This window comes from Corvus cornix, chromosome 15 (assembly GCF_000738735.6).
Source record: "Corvus cornix cornix isolate S_Up_H32 chromosome 15, ASM73873v5, whole genome shotgun sequence".
NCBI classification, from domain to species: Eukaryota; Metazoa; Chordata; class Aves; order Passeriformes; family Corvidae; genus Corvus; species Corvus cornix.
The window spans coordinates 105,355-128,250 of record NC_046345.1 but is presented as its reverse complement, the minus strand read 5'-3'; the positions used below and the strand labels follow the sequence as shown (position 1 = coordinate 128,250).

The 22,896-nt window shown below is 37.5% G+C and overlaps 1 protein-coding gene across 5 annotated transcripts in view; it reads left to right on the top strand.

The window, feature by feature from the left end:
• LOC104688750 (splicing factor SWAP) overlaps positions 1-15,547 on the top strand; it is a 38,579-nt gene extending 23,032 nt beyond the window's left edge. For 4 of the 5 annotated variants that reach the window (XM_039560828.1, XM_010398434.4, XM_010398436.4 and 1 more), the window contains 5 exons: positions 3,924-4,189; positions 10,015-10,140; positions 12,370-12,540; positions 13,123-13,195; positions 15,126-15,547. In XM_039560828.1, coding sequence (XP_039416762.1) covers positions 3,924-4,189; positions 10,015-10,140; positions 12,370-12,540; positions 13,123-13,195; positions 15,126-15,191 — 702 coding nt within the window. In that variant the 3' untranslated portion in view covers positions 15,192-15,547. Of the gene's footprint in view, positions 1-3,923; positions 4,190-8,950; positions 9,107-10,014; positions 10,141-12,369; positions 12,541-13,122; positions 13,196-15,125 lie in introns of all 5 variants that reach the window. The other variant, XM_019285204.3, reaches the window with a different exon arrangement.
• The last annotated feature ends 7,349 nt before the right edge of the window (positions 15,548-22,896 follow it).

Genomic DNA, 22,896 nt, shown 5'->3' with positions numbered 1-22,896 from the left:
GGGTTATCAACAGCTGTGGATAGTGTATGTCTTTCACATTGCTATATTTTATCCTGCTTTTTTTAGCAATGGACTGTAGATACTCCTGCATGCCTCTTTGGCATAACAATGTACAACATCATTTTATGTTTGCACGTTTTCTTTGTTAATTTTTGAGCAAAATATAATTGTCTAATCAAAACCATCCAGTAAGTATTTGAAGAAAAAAATTCTTTAGAATATTTCAGAGCCATTCACTTCTTTCTTTACTTTTTTTTCAGACTATAGGTATCTACATCTTCTGGTTAGCATGGGAGAGGGGGTTGGGTTTGCTTGTAAATCTATCTGTCCTTTTGAAAAAGCAAGATAAAGGAAAAACATAAATGTCACATACTAATGTGGCATTTGGGGAGTGGATAACTTGCTGGCATTTGGAACTTTTTTTTTATTGCAATAACCCTACTAACAAAAACTACATGAGAGTTGTAGTTCCTTATGGCATAAATACTTTAGTCTTTTTTTAACGGGGGGGAAAAAGCTAAATATTTATAAATAAAACTGCCATTTTAATTAAGATAGGTGAGGAGGTAAGAGTGTTTATGCATTGATTTTTAGTCTTCAAAGCGTTCAAAACAAAAAGGCATATTGATCCACACAGCAAACAGATTCACAGCCACTGATTTCTTTGCAGTTGGCCTGTCAAAATTTTGTCTGTTTTTGAAGACCATACCGTGGTCAGTGCACTGTTAATAGCTGTTAGTGCAGCAGAGTAACCCAGATGAAACTGTTGAGTCTTTGTGTTCCTATAGAACAAATTCTGTAGGAACTTAACTCCGTAGGAAACACTTTTATCTCTTCAAATTAATATTTTGGGCCAGTTTATTAATACTAGGACTGTCAAACTGCTAAATAGAAGTAACTGCTTGCTTTGTTCCACAGAGCAATGAATACAAAAATAATACAGTTCCATTGCTGGTAGACAGTTGCTTATTAATTCTCAGCCAGGCAATACTTCACCATAAACTTTGGTGAACCTCTAGTAAAAAAGATACAGTGGTAGAAAAGAATCTGAAGTATTTTTGGATTTTAGTGAAGTAATAGAATTGTTGATTAACTCTTTACAGTTCTGACATTGTTCACTCTTTGCATTTTTGATCTAACATAGGATTCCAATTGCTGTAAAAGAAATATTAGCTGTTTGTAATATTATTGATAGTGTCTTTTGCCAGTTGATTTTGTTTGAGCCAGACACAGTGCTTGTGTTTTGCTCTGTTGCAGTAAGCACATTTTTGGTTCATTTCTAATTTTGGCTTTGTGTATTGATTAAGTAGTGTAACCCCAGAAATAAATAATGTGTGTTCTGGGCTTATGAATATTGGAAATATGCAAATGACTTATATGAACCAAAGTACTCATTTCTGTTCTCATATAGCTATAAATTCTCCCTATTTGCAGAGCTCTTTCCTAATCCTTTCCTGCTAAACAAGAGTTGTTGAACCATGTTTTGGCATTACTTTTGTCAGATTTGCTTCAGTCATGCAAATAAAATGCTGAAGAACAACTCTGCCAGTGAATTTCTCTGACACTAGCATTTAGTAAAGGCCAAAAAATTGTGCTGTTACCCAAAACGGACAAAGAAGTGAGATTCAGTGAATGCTATCTGAATGTTTGCAGTTTAACTTCTTAGAAGAGCTCTCCGACAATGTAAATCTCTCATCCCTTGAGATGCATAATAAAATTCATCAGGTAACAGATTTGTTTCCATGCTTTCCAAAACTGTTCTACTGGTCTGCATATTGGCAGAGCCTGATCAGTTGAAGCAGAGTGCTTTGTAATCTCCCAGTTCTGTGCTTACTGTTATTTTTTTTAATTATTCTTTTCTGCATTCATGCCTCCAATTTCAGTTCCCATTACCTTATTTTCCAAGACAGTTTATTTCTTTCCAAATAGTTATACACCTAGAAATTTTATTTGTGGCCTAGCAATTTGCTGGCTGCTGTCACTGAGCTCTGTATTCTGCTCTGGTGGTGAGTCAAGTCATTTTGCTGGTGCTGTTTTTCTTGAAGGCAACTAGAGTTGCCACTGAGGGAAGCAGTCCATTTGTTCAGGCTATTGTCATAAGGACATGACATCTGTCACCAGAGCACCTGGGCACAGTGGTGGATGGGTGGGTGGCTTCTCCCTGTGTGTTACCTGTTGTATTTCACTGAGAAACCTGCTTATTTCACCTGGGGGTAGATAAAGTTACTTCAGTATGGCTCTGCAGATATAATTCATCAGTAGCTTGAAGCAGTGGTGTTTGAATCCACCAGCCAGCCAGCCTGCATCTGTGTTTCCCAGCAATCTGGACAGCGCTGTCACTCCTTAGTGTCAGCTTGCTGAAAGTCAAGGAGAGCCCAGTGTCAGCAGTGGATGGTTTTGGTGGAAACATAGTTGGGCTTAGCATTGTGTGGTTCTTCATTCAGGTGGCTGAGATAAATGTGTCATTCATTTATTAACTTCCTTCTTGGCAGTCATAGGGGAGCTTGTGTTTTATGTGGCCAAATGAACCCGAGCACTGAAAACCATTGGGTTTTTCTCCCCTCTCTTGTTTTCCTCTTAACACTACTTTTTGCCTACAGCTTTTTCGTTTCAAGCTATGAGAGGTGACTACTTCAAGGCAGACTGGGATATTTCATTTTCAGTAGAGTTCAAAGCAAAGGCTCAGGTACTGTATAAAGAGATGAATAATGTTGTCAAAGGAATGAAAGTCATCTCTGGTGGCCTCTTAGGAAACCGGAGATGAGGAGTCTGTGAGGCGTCTGCAGTTACTCACGTGGAGTTTGTGAAATTGGAAATAGGCCTCTGGTAAACCAGTCACTCAAATGATCATGCCATACAATGTTTATAATCTTTGAAGCAAGCTACTTTAGTACTGCTTTGTTGCTGGTTTTCTGAATATTGTGATAGCAGTTATCAGTTAAAGCATGAAAAAGTGTCACGTCTCTAACTTGAAGCAGAGCTACCTTTTTGATTATTCAAATGTGGTCAGTTACTGTCTTTATGTATTCATGGTAGGAGAAGGGTAAAAAGAAAGGAAAAGATCACCTGTTTCTAATTTGGTTATTTCAGGTTTTAATGTATTACTTTTTATTCCAGTCATGGTAAGTATCCTTGCAGCAAACAGTGAAAGCGTCAGACCAGGTGGAGCAGAAATTATGACAGGGAAGCTGATTTCTCCAGTTGCCTTGAAATGGCAGCTGGGGGAATGACAGGCTTTGAAATGAGGAGCATATCTGTAGTGCCTGGCTTGAATTGTTCTAAACAAGGCTTTGAGCAGAATTCTCTGGGGTTCAAGCTGATAATTTGAAAATGTTGTGGTATGATTTTGCTTCACCTCCTGCAGCTGGAATTACTCACTGAACATTAAATGTGCATGGACCTGTTCTGTCTTTGAGATTAATAATGTTTGTGATCATCCCAATCCTTTACATTTAAGACATTTATTTTGCAAAGTTCGGGCATGATTTCTATCAGCACTGGTTCATTTTGCTGTTTTTCTTGAAGTTGTCATCCAAACAGCACAGTTCATGGAGGAAAGTGACACTAAAACTTAGCTTTGAATGCTGGTAGTTCCTGATTGTATTTCCAGGTTTGTCCTGTTCTAAGTAAAACATGGGACTAGACTAAAAGATACCTGATAGTACCCATTTTTTTAGAACACGTTTCTTCTAAAAACTAAAGATGAAAACTTCAGAACTGTATCCTGGTTAAGCTGACAGTCTTAGTGTGCATATACCAACTTGAATATGTATCTTTGGGGAACTGTACAGGCCTCCATTAAATTCAGCTGGATGCATGTGTTTGAAGATGTCAGCCTTACTTCTGCACACTTTGCATAATCCCAATGCAACACAACTAACTTAGGAAACTGAACACTGTTCTTTTTTTATCTTTGCTTTCAGAGTGTCAGTAGTATACCATGTCCTGTGACTGCAGTCAGAACTTTACCCACCTTAGAAGTTAAGCAAGCAGAAAGGCCTTCAAGCAGAAGCAGAGATCCTCCTAGGGATGAAGAAAAGGAAAAGAAAAGAAAAAAGCACAAGAAAAGATCTCGGTCAAGATCTCGATCACCATTCAAGTATCATTCATCATCTAAATCCAGGTCTAGATCACATTCAAAAGCAAAACACTCACTTCCCACTGCCTATAGGACTGTCAGGCATTCAAGGTGGGTTTGGAAACCAAATATTCTTTAGAGTTCTGTATGGGTTAACACTTAAAACATCTTTGCACTTCTTCCATTACATAGGTGTTTTTATACACATTGCTAAGGTTACAGTCACCTTGAAGGCGGTATGTGGCACATACACATCAAATGTGGCAGGTATTTTGAAAATCATTTTAGTGAAATAATCATTAATTTCTAATTACATAGTGCAAAACTTTTACCAGTAAATTTTTCATGATGCTCTGTGAAATATCTGGTGGTAATATGTAGGAATGTGATGATAAGAGAGCTTGCTGATAAATCTGTGGCTGTTACTGGAGCAAAGTAACTTAGACAATATTCAGATAAGAAATAGAGATAGAGAACTGGGTGGTTGAGCAGCAAAGCTCAGAAGAAAACAAAGCAGTTGGGTGGCAAGTGAAAAAATATGATGGATGAATTTCAGGAGAGATATGACAGGAATCCAAGAAGGGTGAAAACAGAGTTGAAAGAGAGAGAGACCACAGAAGAATGTAGCCCAGTGCTGTTAACTCTGTGCTTAATCATTAATAAGATTAAATACGCTATGCTAATTATCCAGGTATAAGGTGCTGTATATTGTGGTTTATTGAGACTGTTAATTCTTTCAAAGATATTTGGGTCTCAGCACCTTCAAAGTTTACTGTCTGTAAAATTTGTCATATCTGAATGCCCTGCCACAGTGCACTTACTGTGGTCAGTAGGAAGGGCTTTGAGGGTACGTTCTGTGGATCAGGCTACAGGTACTTAAGTTGCTTGTAGTTCAAGCAAATTTTGCATATAAGTACTGCCACAGCTGTATAAGTATGCAATGCATGTGAAACCATACGCTACTTCCTCTTTGTGTCTCTGCTTATGGCTCAAGAGTGAAAAAAGCTTCTAGCCCCTGGCGACACTGTGCCAAAACTTCTTTTCATTTTCTTGTGCTTTTTTTATTTAATGAAGTGTGTTAACTACTACACTAATAGGAGTGTTAATACGTTACAACTTACTACTTTATACTTGATTTTTGAGTTTAAGAACAATACTTCGCTGCAGAAATCTCTGCTATTCAGAGATGCCAGGAATTAAGTGAGCATAACTTGGACTGAAACGATCAGTCTGACATGCTGCTTATTTGACGACCTTTGACAATAAGTTGTCATGACATGCTGTGTTGTAAGGCACATTCCAAAATACTGTGTGCCGTTCCTTTTCTGTGCTTACCAGCATTTAAAGGGAATGATGTTGAATGAAGCTTTCCTTGCTTAAGAATTGAATGCAGGTCTTCTCAGAGTTAAGCATATCTTGGGGAAAAGCCTCCTCAGGTGAATCACTGAACATTTCAACTCCCTGTCAAGATGTATCTTCACTTGAACCAGCCATATCACTTCATCCAAGCTATGCTGCATGTATTTATCCACACTTGTACTGATACATGGCAGAACCAAGGAGAAACATCAGAGTAATGCTAAGAAAAAAATTAAGCGTCCTCTGTGGTACTTAAGGACAAAGAATCATTCGAGAAGGCCCTTAGCAATACTTGGGTATGCTGCTCAATAGCATAAAGATAATCCTGCATCCTGAGTTTGCAGCAGGCAGTAACAAGATTAATGGGAGCTTGCAAGTTCAATTTGGTGTATACTGAGATATGTCTTTAATGACTTCAGGGAGAGCAGTTAATCTGGTCCTTTATAGCGGCTTGAATACTTGTACCAATCAACAGGTCTGCATTTGGTTCTGCCAATGAAAAAACAACAGTCTACTGAGGTTTACCAGGTACAAGGTGGAGAGTGTCATTGTGTTTTTGATAGGGTTTTGATTATTTTGTTTTGTGGGGTTTTTTTTGTTGGTTTTTTTTTTTGGTGGCCACAGTTCAGCTGATGAAAAAATCACACAAAAGTCATCAAGAATAGGTAATCTACAGGAGCTAATCTGTGTTTGCTGTCTTGAATTTGCCTCCTGGCACAAATCAAAGGACAGGCACGTAATAGCATGAAAATCATGAATCACCACAACACCTGATTAAATCTGGTTAGATATTTTCTTGATGAGCTGTTGAATTCTAAAACCTCAGAAGTCCAATAAGCTTGATGCTGGCTGACTGAGTTTTAAAATCATGCAGAAAAACAGCACCAGATTTTGCACTGAAAACCTTTTGCATGTTTTAACTTCACAAAATCCAGAGCTGAACAGGAAAGGCCTTGTACAAGAAATGGTGATGATTGAAGGCGTGCTTTATTGAAGGTGTTTGCTATGCCTTAACATACTGTATTTCCAAAATTAGAGCTCTTGCTACTGAAACAGAAAAATTGTAGAATAATCAAAAGCAGGAGGCTGATTCATAACCCTGTCAGATACTGATTTCTTTTGAATCTCAAATGCTTAGGCAAAAATAGTGCCTTGTCTTAGTAATTGCCAAAAAAAAGCAGGTGTTGTTGCCTAGGTAGAAGATATTACTGGGGTTTGTCTTTCTTTTTTTTAAATTTGTTTTTATTTTTAGTGTTCTTTCAGATAACATTATTTCAGTGCATTGTGTTGCTTCATTCAAAGCTTGGCATGTTTCACATCTCTTTGCTCATCAGTTTTCCCTAGAACAGGATTCTTCAGCTTCACCTAGAACGGTGTTTTATTCATAGCTTCCCAAAGCACTGGATATTACAGCTTCCAGCTGAAAGAACAGTTACGTAAAGAGCCATACCCTCCTGGAATGAAGTGTAAACTGTTTCTGGATGTTAATGTGTTCATCTTGTATTAAGTGGATGGCACTTAGAGACAGTCATTACTGTGTGGACAGGGATGCTAAATTCCTTTGGAACAAGCCTATTTTGAGTATCTGTCCACTATTTGAATTTCCTGGTCTAATGGTGTATTATTGCCTTATCTTAATCTGTTCAAAATCACCTTTATCATATAACTTATTGTGATAAGTTAATGGGAAATAAAACATGGGAGAAGTGTAGGTAAACACCGAAATTTGCAGTTACATTCTTTGCTCTTTATTCAAGGGATGTTCAGGATACTTTGCAAGCTCTTCCTTTTTGGTTTGTCATCTTATTCTTTTTTTCCAAAATGAATATTATGCTTAGAATTCCTGTGGGTGAACTTCGCAGTATATTTCTTTGTGTACCACTTTACATCACTTGCTTATCATTTATTTTTGCAGGTTTAGAGACTCTGCTGTGTTTAAGAATAGTCTTTAGTGATGAGATACAATTTTGATACTGTTGCATTTTTTATACTTTCTTATGCATCTTCAGCAGTAATAAAGTTGAAAAATTCTGTTCCAGTAACATGAAGTTGATTCAAAGCATGTTTTGCCTATCCATTTCTCTGGTTAACAACCGAACCTATTTTACAGAAACAAATTTAAAAAATCATAGCTATATAGAGAGCCCAGATAATATTGGTTTAATTGTGGCATGTGGTGGGCTAACAGCAATTCTCTGTATAAATGCATGTTATTTTCTGGAACAAAATTAGTCCTATAAAGCTCCTGGTATCATACAATTTTAATTCTAGACCAACATGACAGATTAAACAAGTCATGTACACAGTAAACTGTGTCCCAAAGTTCTGTAAGGTACTGCAGAACAGACCTGTCAGTTCCAAAGAGATAATTAGTTATTACAGATTAGTACTTGATATCAAAGATGAGGCACATTTATTAAATCTGGCTTGGAAAACAAAGTTTTTAGTATCTTAGAGTCACATGTAGTAAATGCTGAACTACTGATTTTATTTCCCATTGGCTTCAAAGCACCACCATTAAAGAATTAGGTCTGAGCTGTTTCTGGCAGTGGTGCTGGGTGTCGTACCTGGGGTGGGCAGTGGGCTCTTCCAGGTCACATGTGTGACTGTAAACAACAGTGATGTTCACCTCAATCTCTGTTTCCTACCCACAGATGTATCTACTGGTTTGTGAGTGTGAGAGGAGAGGAAGGGAAGCAGAGGCACTTGTTACATACCAAATGATTTAGTGATTTGATTGGGTGAACTTTGGATGTTCATTTTGAACTAGAGATGGAAAGTGTGACCTTCTTTTCAGTACTGCTGTTTTACTGTACTGTTCAGTAGTAGAGTAGTACTAAGGCACATAATATATCCAGTTAATTAATTATTAGCAGTAATTAATGGTATGTTTTATTAACAGGTTACTTTGCAATAAGTTTGGATAGGGAGCACCTGTGTGGGAGTTTGTGTGAGATTTTTTCCCCCGTATTAGGAATTTAGTAGACTTGGAAGTAGCTGTTCTTTGTTAAAAAAGATTGTTAGGGGGTGGGGGTTTTTCTCCTCCAAAAGTGATTTTCTTATTGCTGAGGCAGTGTCTAGTCACGTAATTTTAATTCCACTTGTGTAGTGAGACATGCCAAGCTTCATAACCCTTTGAACTTTTGGGACCCTTCTAAGCATAAGTCATAAAGGAATAAAGTGCCTTCTGGAATTACAGTCTAATGAAACTAATAATTTATATATTGCAGTAAAACTGATTAGCTGTTTTTTAATTGTTTGAAGCAAATGGCCAAAGTTCTTAATATTTGGTGATTGGAAGAATGCTTTAGAACCACAAATGTCAGTTCATAAAAATGAAGCTAATGTCTTTTTCTTTCTGATTGTTTGGACTTTTTTTTAGGCTGGTTCATACAGGTGTGTTTCACTAAGGTTTAGCTTTTGGTTAAGGGACTAAGCCTTTTCAGGATTCTAGTTAATACCAAAACTAGGATATTTTAGTCTGAATGTGAAGTGTGTGCCTCCATATCACAGACTCACAGCGTCCACAGCAACACTGAGCATAGAGCCGAGTCTGAGCAGCTCATCAGTGGCAGCAGAAACAGAGCGGGAAAATTATCAGGCAGCTTGGGCAATGAAAAGATTTGACTGCTGGAGCTCTTTTGAGGGAAATCCTGGTAAAATATCAAGGTGTCTGACTGAACCCAAGTTTTATAATCTTCTGGTTTTTTTCCTTTCTTTTAGTCCTTCTGAATGGCCTGGTAAAGATCAGATTTTTAAGTGTCAAAGCAGTTAATTTGCAACAGTTACCTGCCATTGTGACCATTTCTTTTCAGTTGTGCTTTTATGTTGTAGGTGTAACAGAAATGGCTCAGGATTTTGTGTGTGTGTATGTATTACCTATATTGTGTGAATCTGAAGATCTCTGATCTTAACTGGGCATGCTTTCTATTTACCCTTCTTGATCTCCTTCTCACTTTTCTAGGAGAAATATTTCAAGTCAAAATGCTAGTGCCAAACACCACTGATAATGGGTTGTTGGTCATTTACACTGGTGAAAATATTGGCTGTGCTAGGATTATTCTGCAGCATCCAGGATATTTCCCGGACTTGTCAATGTTAGATAGGCACTGCAAACAAGAACATGTAGTTATCTCTCTGAGGCAGCAGTTCTAAAAACACACCACTAATTTGGGAATACAAGGTCGGGCCTGCCAATCCTAGGCTTCAAGCCAAACTGGATTTCTGCATACCAATGTTAGTAAACTATGTTGCCACAAAAGGTGGCTGGACTAAAAGAAAACTTTTCCATCAGCTAATACAGAAGTTGTACAGTAACAGACAAGACCAAAAAATAATTCTTTTTTTAGCCTCCTGTTGGGAGTGACAAGCAATGGATAACTTCATCTCAAATGTCTTGGATAAGCAAGAAATTTTTACATAGCTGACAAGTCTTGGAGCCTAAATGCACCATGTTGGTATAAAACAGGTGTTTGAAAGATGGTGTATTTGCATTTGGTGAAGCACAATTCCACTGAAGTAAAAGTTTTGAAATAAGTAGCAGAAAGCAAACTTTTGAATGTTTTTTCTCTGCTCAGGTCACGATCAAGGTCACCCCGGAGAAGGGCTCACACACCAGAACGACGGAGAGATGAAAGAAGCGTTCCCACGGCGTATCGCATCAGCAATAGTCCTGGGAACAGCAGGAAGCGGCCCCGCTCCAAGTAAGGGCTCCTGGTCCTGGATGACAGGGTCCTGGCATCTTAACAGACTGATGTCTTGTAGACTCCTTAGCTAGAACTTAACTTTTGTATGTTCTGGAAATTTATTTTGATAGAAAAATACTTTTGCAGAGAAAAAAAAAAAATAATGGAAGCACTTGTTCTTCCCTGTTCTTGCATATGCTTGAACACCGGTTGTCCAGTCAAATTGGTGAATGTTAATACACTGCTGTCTGCTGGCCATGAGAGTTCAGATTTCACTTGGAGTTTTGTATTTCCCTCTTGTTGGGTCATTTCCTCATGCTGCGCTTGTGCAAGCTGTGTGACCTCTGCACAGGTCATAGCACAACTGTGATGTCAAATTTCTTGACATCACATCATACCTGTATAAATAAGGGCAACTCTGATTTAGCAAACAGTTATTTTGCAGTTATTTTACTGGCGGACTAGAATGTGAAGTAGGAATCGAGGTGTCATTTTGAGAGTACCCTGCATATAGTCCCTCTTAAACTATTATAATCAAAATGGCATTTAGTCTTCAGCTTCTTTCTCTGTATGTCTTGTGGAATAGGAAACAAAGAGTTCACTTTGAGCTTCATTAAAAAAATTCTACTGTTTCTTATGACAACTTTCCATCTCTTGATAGCCTGTAATTAATTGATGTGTGGTAGGTGTAATTGAGAACTTCTTAAGTATACTTCAGCTGATTTAGTTTTTAACATTCACCAAATGAAGATAATAGAGGCTCCTGTGGAATTCATGCAAATTTGGTTTAGCAGAAAAGATGTGGAAGCTTAAAATGTTTGTTTTCCTATAAACACACAAAAGAATCTATTTTCACAGCCCTGTGCTGTTTTTAATGCTGTGTTGGTGCGTCTGCTGCTTGACCATTCAGCATTTTAAACTATGAATTATTTTTAGAATTGTGCCACTCCAAGTTGTAAATTATAAGGGCAATTGTGAAACAAACTACATTCCTCTGTGAATAATATTACTTATATAAGTCAAAATTTTAAACTTCTGTTAGGCCTTAAACAGGAAACCAGAACATGACACAGTAACATATGGCAGTAAGTACAGAAGATGTAGACTGAAGAAAGAGTATTGTAGGTAAACACAGAAAAGGATATTTTGCAGCACTGATTGCAGAATTAAATCAAAAACTGTTGCAGCCCTGATATGTTAAATTTTCAAGTAAAAATGTGATGGTCCAGTTTCCATGCTCAATTATGGAAAAGATTCTTCATCATTCAGCTGTTCTGTTTGTTCATCGTAATCTGAGATGAAAAACACTGAAAAAGTTTACTGTAGAATACTTTTCTTGCATGACAAATGTTTGCCAAGATTTTCAAGATTTAAATATGAAATCTGTTCGCAGCTTGGTTACATGATGATGTTTTAAGAAACCAAGCAATTAAATTACATAGCTAGCCAAGGAACAACTGACTTTGTCACTGATGGTTTTGTGTAGTCATGAAAATATTGGAGGCTGGGGGGTTTTTTGTCTGCCACTTAATCATTATTTGTGCAAGTAAAGTGTAAGGAGGTTTTTGCAATTTTAAGGTTTGAATGTTAAATTCTATATCTAAAACTGTGGGGTAAATTCTAAGCATCACAGCTGTACGCTATTTATATGGGAATTCAATGTGTTCTAGCATAGCACCTTTTAAAGTAGGAAATTCCCATGAAAAATCAAAGGAATGAATAATGTGATATTTGAAAGGTGGCTTAAAGTTCTAGTGTTTTAAGATGTTCTAGAAGCTTCAACAGCATTCTTCTGAATAGACTTCTAGCAGTGCATACTAGAGAGAGATGCCTACAGTGAGGTATTGCCTAACTAATTGAGGCATCACTCTAGTTATTCTAATTATAGTAATATCAATACTAGTATGTAAATCATACAGACATACATTCATAACCAGGTAAAAAGTTTTGATAGTTCCATCTTTAATATATTACTAATTGAATTCTCCTTGAGCTTAATATTGCCTATGAGGCATCTATTATCAGGAGCCAGTAGTTGCCTAATGTAATATATTAAAAAGAGCTTTTGAGAAATATTTTGTACAACCATAAAAGTGCAGTATTGGGTAAGACTAATGCTTGCTGAATGCAAGAGAAACATCCTGTGGAAGAGGGTACATAAGCTTTCAGAAGTGTGAAAAGTAACTTCAGCTTAGCTAGTGTAATATTGTTTTAAATATTCTTCAATAAAATACTTTCTTCTCACAGAAGTCCCCATGAAAAGAAGAAGAAGAGGCGGTCTAGATCACGTACTAAATCCAGAGCTAGGTCTCCCTCACCATCCATGTCACCAGGCAAACCATCCACACACAAAAATTCTGTACATTCAACTAGCGTCTCTCCTGTGGAGAGCAGGGAATCCAGCCAGGAACGCTCCAGGTACCGCGCTCTGTTACTGTCATACTGCAGTGCTGCTGTCTGTTGACTCTGAGGGTATCTGTGACCAGATTTGTGGGGTGAGGAGCTCTGTGTTGTGTGCAATGTGTGCTTATCAAAAGTACAAGTCACTGGGAATACAGCACTACCTGCATCAGTGTGATGAAGGTGTTGGGTCTCTGTTGCTTTCTGGAGTAAACATCTCAACCTACTCTTACAGGAAAACTGGTGCAGAAAATTCTGCAACCTATTTCTAAGTTGGAGTTTGGAAGCTTTCATGAAATGGGATAACTCTTTGAAATAGGACTTTATTAGAGTGGTTTGAATTGTAATGTGTGTCAAGATTCATTATTAAATTAATTCTACAGAATATAGAACAATTCTGTTAAAAATTCTCAGGGTGCTGTTCAGATTTGTCTGAGCAGTTGTACAAGTGATTTTTCTGACCCTGTCTTACCTCCTCTAGTTGACTGAGAGAACTGTTAACTAACATATGAGAGACGTGTACAATAAAACCCAAATCAAGATGGTGAGTGAAATGCATTTTCAAAACTTTTACTGTAAATTTCTAATTTTATTTTTTAGGGGAGTTTCTCAGGAAAAAGATGGCCAAATCTCTTCAGCAATTGTGTCGTCAGTGCAGAGTAAAATCACTCAGGTACAAATAGGCAAATTAAGAGTATGTTGCCTTATTAACTATGTCCAGCATACTGTTTTCTTCTCTTACCACCTTGGGCAATTCTGAACTTCGCATGTGATGTAGAGACATGTTTTTTGTCTTTTTTAGTTTGTTTACTTATGGGAAAAACAATTTTGCTTCTCTAGGTGCTGTCCTTTCAATTTTAATCAAGCCTCTAAAGACCAAGCTAAATTCATTAGGCAGCACTGTATCCACTGTAAAGATGTTAAAGTCCACATTATGCTGCAATACGCCCCTATCAACATCCCATCGTACCATGTTGAGCTCTTAACAAGTTTCATGGAAAAAAAGAAATATTTAACTTTTTTCAATTGAATATGCCATCTTTAAAGGAAAAACTGTCTTAATTGTGCTTTGAAAAGCTTACAGTAGAAAATCAGAGTTGCTTTTTATATTCTGATGTTTTTTCAATGGATGGGTTATTCTTTCAAGAAATAAATATTATTCAAAGATTTAGTTTAGATTTAGATTTGAATCTGCTATGGAAGTAGTGGTAGTTGGGAATTAATACTAGTGGTCTAGTACCTTATGTACAGTATTTCATCCATTTCTTATGAGAAACCCTAAACAAGATTATTCAGGAAAAATAGCAAGTATAGGCAGCAGAGAAAGAAAAAGGAGTGTTAATGCCACAGCACTTCTTAGGCTGCCAAACAAATGCATGGGAATTCCTGGTATGAGAAATGAGATACAAACTACAGTGTGGTCTTCAAAGGAGAGTGAACATCCCAGTCTTTAAAAACATAAACCCTTCACAGGTTATTGGTTTGTGCATTTTTGGGTTAAATGTTGCTTATGGCATAGCATTTCCTGGTTTAATATTAGACTGCTTGCTTGAAGTGCTGCTGTAAGAGAAGGAATGATTACTGTGTCAAAATACCTTTCTTGGTTGCTATTTGCAAATGGTAAAAAATAGGAATGAAACTTACCTGCATCTGCAAGATATTTCCCAACACAGATTAGTTTAGCATCTCTTTTTCTTTTAAGGGCTCCAAAAAATGGAGTTTACCTAATTATTAGATTGTTGTGCTGCCATTGTACTGGCTGACCCTAACCAAGTCAGTATCTTTTCTCATTCAGATCCTTCAATCTGTAAAGCAGAAGGAATAATGATGCTAAATTCCTCTCTAACGTGTTTTGAGAACTTCAGATGCAAAATGCTTTAAAAGAATTAAGGAATTTATTTGTATTGCATTTGTGAACAGATGTTTAAGTAACTCTGATTCATTACTGATACGCACTTTTTATTTTGTCATCATTTTTTGCAACCCAGTTATTCAATGCTGTTTACATGAAATTTCATTTCTTTTTGTAATACTGTTCCAACTGCATGCTCAGACAAGACCGAGAGTCTGTTTGGTTTCACAGTCACTCTGTCATAGGAGAAAATGCCTCTGCTGTGTAAATTTTTGGTTCAGATTTACAAAGCAAGCAAAAAACCCTTTCTGTTTTAAAGCAATTGTTACATTCTTTTCTTTCTCCCGTTTCTTTCTCCCATTTCTTTCTCCCGTTTCTTTCTCCCTTTTCAACCTCCGGTGGTTAGTAATTGTATGTTCATTACAGGGTTTCTTTGAAGATATAGTCATAGTTTTTTTCCATTTCAATTGATGTGATTTCTGTGCTTTGTTGTATAGAAACTGCTTGAAATATTTATGCAGAGCACTTTGTTGCATTGTGGTAAAACCAGACTTCAGTTGCTGCCATAGGAACTTTCTCCAAATTATTTGGCTCATTTAGCCTAGGAACTAAACATTTGATGGTCATGAATCGAAGAATCCAGTGTGAATGGAGCACACGCTAACCCTTTCATGCAGGTTTTTGCAGTCATGTGTTTTAGCTCTATTCAACGCTCAGACATGTCTGATAATTTTCCTTTTATTTTCTACAGGATCTTATGGCCAAAGTGAGAGCAATGCTTGCAGCTTCCAAAAACATCCAAACCAGTGCCTCCTGAGACCTCTTGGAACTGGCCATCAAGAAATGGTGTGAAAAGAACAATTGGAAAAAAACTGCCTCATCTCAAATGTACAGCTGAGCTTGGCTCTCTTGGTTCACAACTCGCCTAATTTACCAGAACTCAAGAAGCTAAAACCTATCTTTCTGTACAGAAGCATCTCCTTGAAATTTCATTAAATTTTTTCAGCCAGAATATCTTTGGAAAGATTTTGGGTTTTGTAAATTGATTTTTTTGACTAATTCTTCAGTAACATTTTATGATCAGCAAGTCTGTATGTGTATATTTGTAAATATTATGTTTCTGTGAAAAGTATTACACAATAATAAAGAAGGAAACATCTTTCATTAGCTAGAGGTTTTGTGGAGTCCTTCATTGTTTGCAGTTGGGTTTTGTTACAAATTAATTTTTTTTGTTTGTTATTTTTTGCATTTTAATTTGACAATTGTCTTGCCTACTGACTGCCTTAAGCTGAGACATTTTATTTCTCTTCCGTCATGCACAGGATGATCTCAGAAGAATGCTTGTTTACTTGGATGTCAGTAGTAGACAGTTTTTGAACAAGGGGTGTAATTTTCTATCCATGAGTTAGAAAGATCTCGGACCCTCCATGCGAGGAGTTGACCCTTGGAAGTCAATAACTAATGGTCAGTAGCCCCATTGTCTTAATGTACCTTGTTCTCTCTACTTAGGTACAGAAAAGAGGATATTTTTGGACACTGATCAGGCATCCTGTACAGAAATCCAGCATTTTTCTGATTTAACATCTTTCATACAGTGGAAAAAGATATTTACTAATTTATGTTTCACTGACATAGACCTATCAAATTTTTTCAGAAAGTTTGTGGCCTCAGTAAAATTGCATATTTGTTTATTGTGCGATCTTTGTTCTACACTGAGACAATTTAATGTTTTAATTTAAATGCTCTTAAAATGAGTATAAAAAATGTGTGGATTTTTACCAAAGCCGGCTTTAACAATGAGGGGGATGTGTAATAGTTGGTTATATTCAAAAGGTGCCCTTATTGGCAATTATCTAATTCAGTAAAGAATGGGATCATAGCTTTTCCTGATCCTTGAAAAGTCTGTGATCTATAGTTAGAAAGATTGTGGGTTTAGTGACTCATGGTCCTGATTTTCTCTGGTTTTATGAAGAGGAGGTGCATGTTGGAAACGGATTAGAGAAATTAAAGTTCTCACTTCCTCATAGACCAGTTGATAAATTATCTCCATAGAATGACACATATTAACAACCCTGATGGGAAGTCTTCTTGTTCAAAGCAAGGGGAGGAGAAACAGTATTGATACAATATAAAATTTAAGTAACATGATGGTCAGGATGGTCCCTGGCATGCCCCTTGCCCCCTTGGAATGCAAGCACAGTATTTAAGCCATTGGAAACAGTAATTTTTGGTTAATAACTATCAGAAGTTACACTCATGCAAACAATATAAAATGCTGGGTCTGATGTGGAGAAATTTCATTGTGCACATAAGCTGTGATGAAACGGAGCCATCTAAATGGTCATGTAGAATGATGTTATCCACCATTTACCTAATTATTTCAAAGTTATTTGCAGTGTTTTGAGTAGGACAAAAATAACTTTCAACCAGTACCAGAGAGGCACCATTTCCTCTGCACCAGTTGGTGAAACAGTACTGGTAGAGACAGATAAAAAAGGACATAAAGTAGATTTAAAGACATTTGTTTTAGATTGTTGTGCAGCCTTGGAATTTACAGCAGCTGTATTTTTCCCCCATAAATGGAGTTAAAAGTCTCACCATGGTTAAATAATTGGCAGCTTGGATGCCAGTTGTTTGTCAAACAGTAGGAAAAAAATCCATCTCTTTGATAAAATAGGCTGGGCAGCTTGTTTGGCTGCTGCTTTGCAGATTTACTCTCTTTGGGGAAGGTTATTGCTTTAATGACTTCTTAAAATATTTTCTCTCCCTGTCAGCAAGTCTTGCAGTCTTCTCTTTTTTTCTTTTCCATATTCCCTTTTGTGGTATGTAGTGAGATGGAGGAAAATTTAGATTAAACTGCATTTTTATAGAGTCTTTATTGTTTATCAAGGCTTGTTTGCATTTAGCACTCTCTCATGGGGAGTTGCATTCTCTAAAAAGTAGTAGTGTTTTTATTATGCTATTTCTTTCTCTTTCCAACCAGAATGGACATTTTTAGCATATTAAAAGGGCTTGAACTGCTTTACCAGAATAATTTCACATTTGGAAATCAATGCCTCTTTTTTTGGTCTCTCATCACAGGCACAGGCTGTGTTGTAACTACTTGTAAATACAGCATGAAGCTTACGATACAGTGAGTGCAATTTCAGGTGTCTGGTATATCAGGAGAATGTGGGACCAGTATTAGGAAAGTGTCTTAAAAACTTCAGATTGGGTAATTTTCAAATCTCTGTTTTCCAGGTGTGGATTTGTATCACAAGTCCTAAGCGTCTGGGACCACAGGTCTGGTTTTGGATCAGATGGCTCCTCACAGCCCACCTCCTCCCATCCACAAAACTGTATGTACTCAATTCCTTGCCATGATTCCATGCACCAGTGGGCCTAAAAGGGCCCTGGATCACCTGGCTGTATTGCCAGAATCTTTTTTTTCTAGTGAGAAATATGCAAGGTTGCTGCAACAGGGAGTTAAAAAATCAGGAGCACTTCAGCTGGAGGAAAGCAGGCTCGGAGTAGCCATGAGGAAGGCACGGCGGCAGCTCTTGAGTTGTCAGCAACTATTTTAGCTTTTCCAAATTTCTCAGTTTTGTGAAAACTGCATATCGTGAGATTGCTTTGCTTTAAATTCAGCAAAATACAGTAATTCGGGCAACTCTTTAGCTGTAGGTACTTTGAATTATTTCCTCTGCATCAGTGTAACAAACTAGGACTTGGAAAGTTGACACCGGATTTCCAAAGCACTTTGGAAGGGCCTTTTTGTCTGTAATGTGCTAGCCTGTCCTTTCTCCTTCTCTTAGAAGGATCATAGTTTTGAAGTTTAAAACAAAACAAAAAAAAACCCTAAAAAAAAAATTGTCAGTTTATGTAACAGCGCTTTATTTTTTGTATTGATGCAGAGTGGCCTCTCAAAACAAAAAAAATGCCACTGACAGACAGTAGGAGCTGCCCAAGAGGTATCAGGTTTTTTCTCTGGAGATTTGCATTCAACTGAGATACCAAAAATACTGGAAACTTACTTGAATCACTAAGTCATTTGCAGATGTGAGTATTTGTAGATGTTACAGACATTCTCAGGGATGGACGATAGCTTTATGCAAAACTAATGGCACAAAGGCGTTGCTACAGCAAAGGTTAGGTGTAGCTTTAGGTTCTTCACCTTTCCCTGTTAAATGGCAGTAAAATAGGAGAGGGTTAGGTGCTTGTATACATCTGTCTTCCAATCCCTGTTACCAGTTTCCTTCAGAACAGGTTTCTCAGTACAGGCTTCCACTTCCTCAGCTTTGCTTAATCTCCCCACCCAGGTACAATCTTAATAGTTCAAGAAGTGAACTCAGAACAATTTTTATTAAAGATGCTCTAATTTGAATTAATTAGACGTGTTCAACAGCCTCCTACCTGGCTCTTCAGTCTGGTGGGTAGCCTGTTAGTAGTAGAACAGTTAATATCATTTGGTCATCTTAGGATATACCTTTTGTTTTTCCGTAGGTGAAGAGACTTGGCTTCCACTTGTTAATGGTTTGGTTTTCAGCAGTTTAGCTCTGTCAAGCAGCTGACAGCCATCAAGTTGTACCTATGGTCTCTTGGTATTGATCATAATTTCTATCTATTGTCACTTTTAATTCTTTGTATCACAACGTTTTGTTTGACACCGAATATTTTGGAACATAACACATTCTCACTTGTAAACTTCATGCATTAGAAACATCAAAAGGATATTCTTCATTTTTCAGTGGGCCATCAAATGATGACATTTAGAATTAATGTTTTCTTGGATTTAAGGCAATGACTATTATCTTTTGAGAAGACATTTTATTAGGAAATTGTGTTTAATTAAATTTCTACTTAATTAAATTGCATTTTTCATCTATTCCTCTTCTCCCACACCTAGCCAGCAACTAACTATATTAAGCAAAGAAGTAAAAGACCTGTGGATTGAGGTTAGTAAACTGCTAAAGCATCTTCTTTGCTAGTTTTCTTTCTGCCATTACGATCTGAAAGCATGAAATACAGCATTGCACTAATTTAACATTGTTAATTTACAAGATGAAAATAACTTGGCTATAACATGAAAATTTATTTGAAATTTTGATAAATGCAGATCTTGAAAGTTCAGTGTTTGTTTATTTTTCCATTTGTGATTTAAATACAAATATGTTCTGAATATCTTGTTTTGCTTTTAGACAGATCCTTTCAGCACAGAAGTGTAGTTCAGTGAAGTATTGCATGTAAAAGGAAAGGCTTTTTTGGAGCGTTTGGTTGGAAACTAAAATCTGCCTGCATGCTGATGAGTTTTTGGTCTTTCTGGTGGCAGCTGGAGTGGTATTGCTATTGTTACTCTGTTTGAACCATATCAGGATTCCTGGTAAATCTTGATGCTAAGCATGTCTTTGCTTTTTGCCTTAATTTTCCCTGCTCTGGATTACACAGGAGGTATATTTACCCTACTGCATTTTGTGAAATCTTAAAGCAAGTTGTGAGCATTTATAACAAATCCACTTTTACCTTTCAGGGTACTTGAAACTTCCATGGTATTAATTCAATATCTTTTATTTGGATGAAGATGATAATCTCTTGGCAACAATTAATCCTGAACATGCAGCATGACAAACATTATAAAAAGATCTGCCAGACCATTTAAAAAGTGATGGTCATAATCTGCTGTCTCTGGCTTGCTGCCACGCTTTCCTCGGGAGACTTGCTAGGACTTTTCTCTGATAAGGACAAAATGGCTCCACATGCAATGGTTGCCTGCTGACAAACTCATTTTTCTCTTTACACTGAGTGTTAAACTGGTGATCTCTGCATAGGAAGTAAGATGACTTCTTGTTGATACTTGACAGTGTTACAGATACAGCTGTCTGCTTGGGTAAGAGCAATCCCAGTATGCATGGCTGGAGGAGGGCAGCTGCTGATCTCCCCAGACAGCACAGAGTGGTAGATATGATGCCTCACTGCAGGGAAACTAGTGTTATCTGGGGATCTCAGATTTTTCTTTTCCTGTTTCCTGTACAATAAATTCTAAGGAGATATTTTTCCAGGGAGAAGTTCCAGATATGCTTATATTTCCTATATTAAGAAGTAGGAGGATTTGGGGTTTCTCATTAAAATGCAATCAAAGATATGTATCTGCAACATTATTTATTAGGATATGGCACCTGGGGTGATTGTGGCACTTTCAGTTAAATTACTGCTCTGGCTTTTTATAACAGCTTTACTCCTCCAAAAATGCTAAAGCTTGAAAAAAAACTACCCTTAACTGATCAAGAAATAGGTCAGAGGGTTTGGTATAACAAGGAAGGAAACAAAGTCTGTAACCTTAGCTCCTCCTTCCTGAAACTCTAATTCATTTTCTAAGATAAAATGGACAGGAAAAATTCATTTTGTAAAGACTGATGAAAAGATGAGCATTTTTCCACCTTGAGTCAAGTAAGCAAGAGGTGATATTTCAGCCTTAAGCTGTTGAGGCAATCAAAAGTACACTGTCTGCAGGTCTTTGAGTTTTCTAGCTTATGCACAATGAAGATTATAAATCACCAAGTGCAATGATTAAAAGATTTTTATCAAAATCATAAGGTGTTGCTTTAAAAAAATGGTGGGCTGGGTGAAGTCTGTGTTACAATGGCATCATTGCAGTCCTTTTTCAGTAAGATGTCTTTACTTCAAGAGAAGTTAGAGGGTCTTATCACCTTGACCTCGCCTGGAAACCTTCTCACGGTGGATACTCAACACAGAGTGAAAAGACAGCTACTCCCGAGATGTAGTTCTAGCTGTAAATCGCTTATTTCCTTGGATTCTTTGGGTAAAATGTGCACGGTTTAAGTGTAATGGTGTAATAATGACAGACAGAGGAATAAACGTTCCTTAAATGCCCCAATGTATTGTTTTATATTCCCAGAACAGAACACTTAATGTATTTGCATAATAAGAAGCCAGCAGTTTACTCAGTTTAATCATGAGTTGTGAAAGCCTGTGAGTTTGTTAGTTAATAGTTTTCTTGGAATTACCATTGCAAGCAATAGATGATCTTGTGTGGCTCCCTTCTTTGTTTGGATTCACACTGGCCCTGAGAGTTGTGCTGCTGTTTATCAGTGGGGAGGTATTTCCAGCTCATCTGTGTTCTCTCTGCCAGGGCCCTAGATGCGGGAATAGACTTTAATAGTCTTGACCAGACTCTGTGAGACCTTCACCCACTGATCCCAGGTGCAGTTCCCGGGTTCACAGGGCTGTGCTCAGGCTGGAGAGGTCCCTGCCCTGCCACCTGAGTTGCTGTGCTGAGCTCCCAGCTCCCTCCTCCAGAGATCTCACGCTCTGTGACCCTTGTTGCTCGAGTCTAATTCACTGGCTGTTGTCATTGTCCACAGAGGGTCTGTTTGCCTCCACTTGCATATCCTAGGTGAAGCTGTCCCCATGTCTTTGGACTAGCTTTGCCAGGGGTATGTTAAGTCCGAAGCTGAATGCCCTGTGTCTTACCACAGTAGAAATTGTCTGGACAAAACCATTAAAGTTAAGTAGCTTTTATTGAACTCATTCACCTTCATAAAAGTTATATTTAAAAATGATACCCAGTTTAATCTGGGAAATCTCTTAGCTGAACACTGGCATCTTCATGATCCAATTAAAACACTCCCTGAATCCACACTTCTTATTGCCAAAAATTTCTTATGCTTTAAACCTTTGTACATCACATAACAATTTGTCTTCAGTTGCATCTTCTATTTGTACTTTTGAAATGGGTGTAAGCTTGCCTGATGTTTTTTAATCAGGAAATGGTATAAATTGACAGCCTCAAGCTGTCACTGCCCACAGAAACACTGAGACATGTATCTATTAATTCTGCAGAAGGAGCACGTTAAATTCCCACTGTTCATAATCTCCTGTTGGAACCAATATTGGCTAATGACCTTAATGGTATCACACTTGGAAAAAATTAAACACATCTTTCATCCTTTCCTAAAGCTATTTCTGTTTTAAAGCATTGTAGATAAGGAGACAAAGTGGACAAGGAGTGATACTATGTGTTGAATTTAAGAGAATACTGTAAAAATGAGTGAGCTATGCTGGCAAATCTGATGGAGGTTGTCCAGTGTTTCTTCACTGGCAAAAAGTCATTCACTGATGTCTGACAACCTAATGGTTTTGATGACACCATGATAGTTTTTTGAGCTTGGGCACAATAAGGAGTGCTGAAAAGCTGACTGTCACAGTGAAAATTTGCTGGATTTTAAGCCCAGTGCAACGTTTCCAACAAATGAAGTCTTGTATCTTCAGAGGCAGAAGCAATTCTGTGTTTTCCTCCCAGGATAATGACTACTTTACATGGAGCTGTGGATAACAGGCAGTATGCAATCAGACTTGCTCTACAGAAATGAGGGAACTACTGGCCTTCAGAGTGATTACACTTGCTTCCTCTTTCTGACAATCCTCCCAGGCCAAGGCAGAGGTTCTCATTTAGGAAAGCTAGGAATATGCTTTCTGTAACATCTGAGTTAGGTAGGTCCTTTTTTGTCAAGGGCAAATCAGTTGAA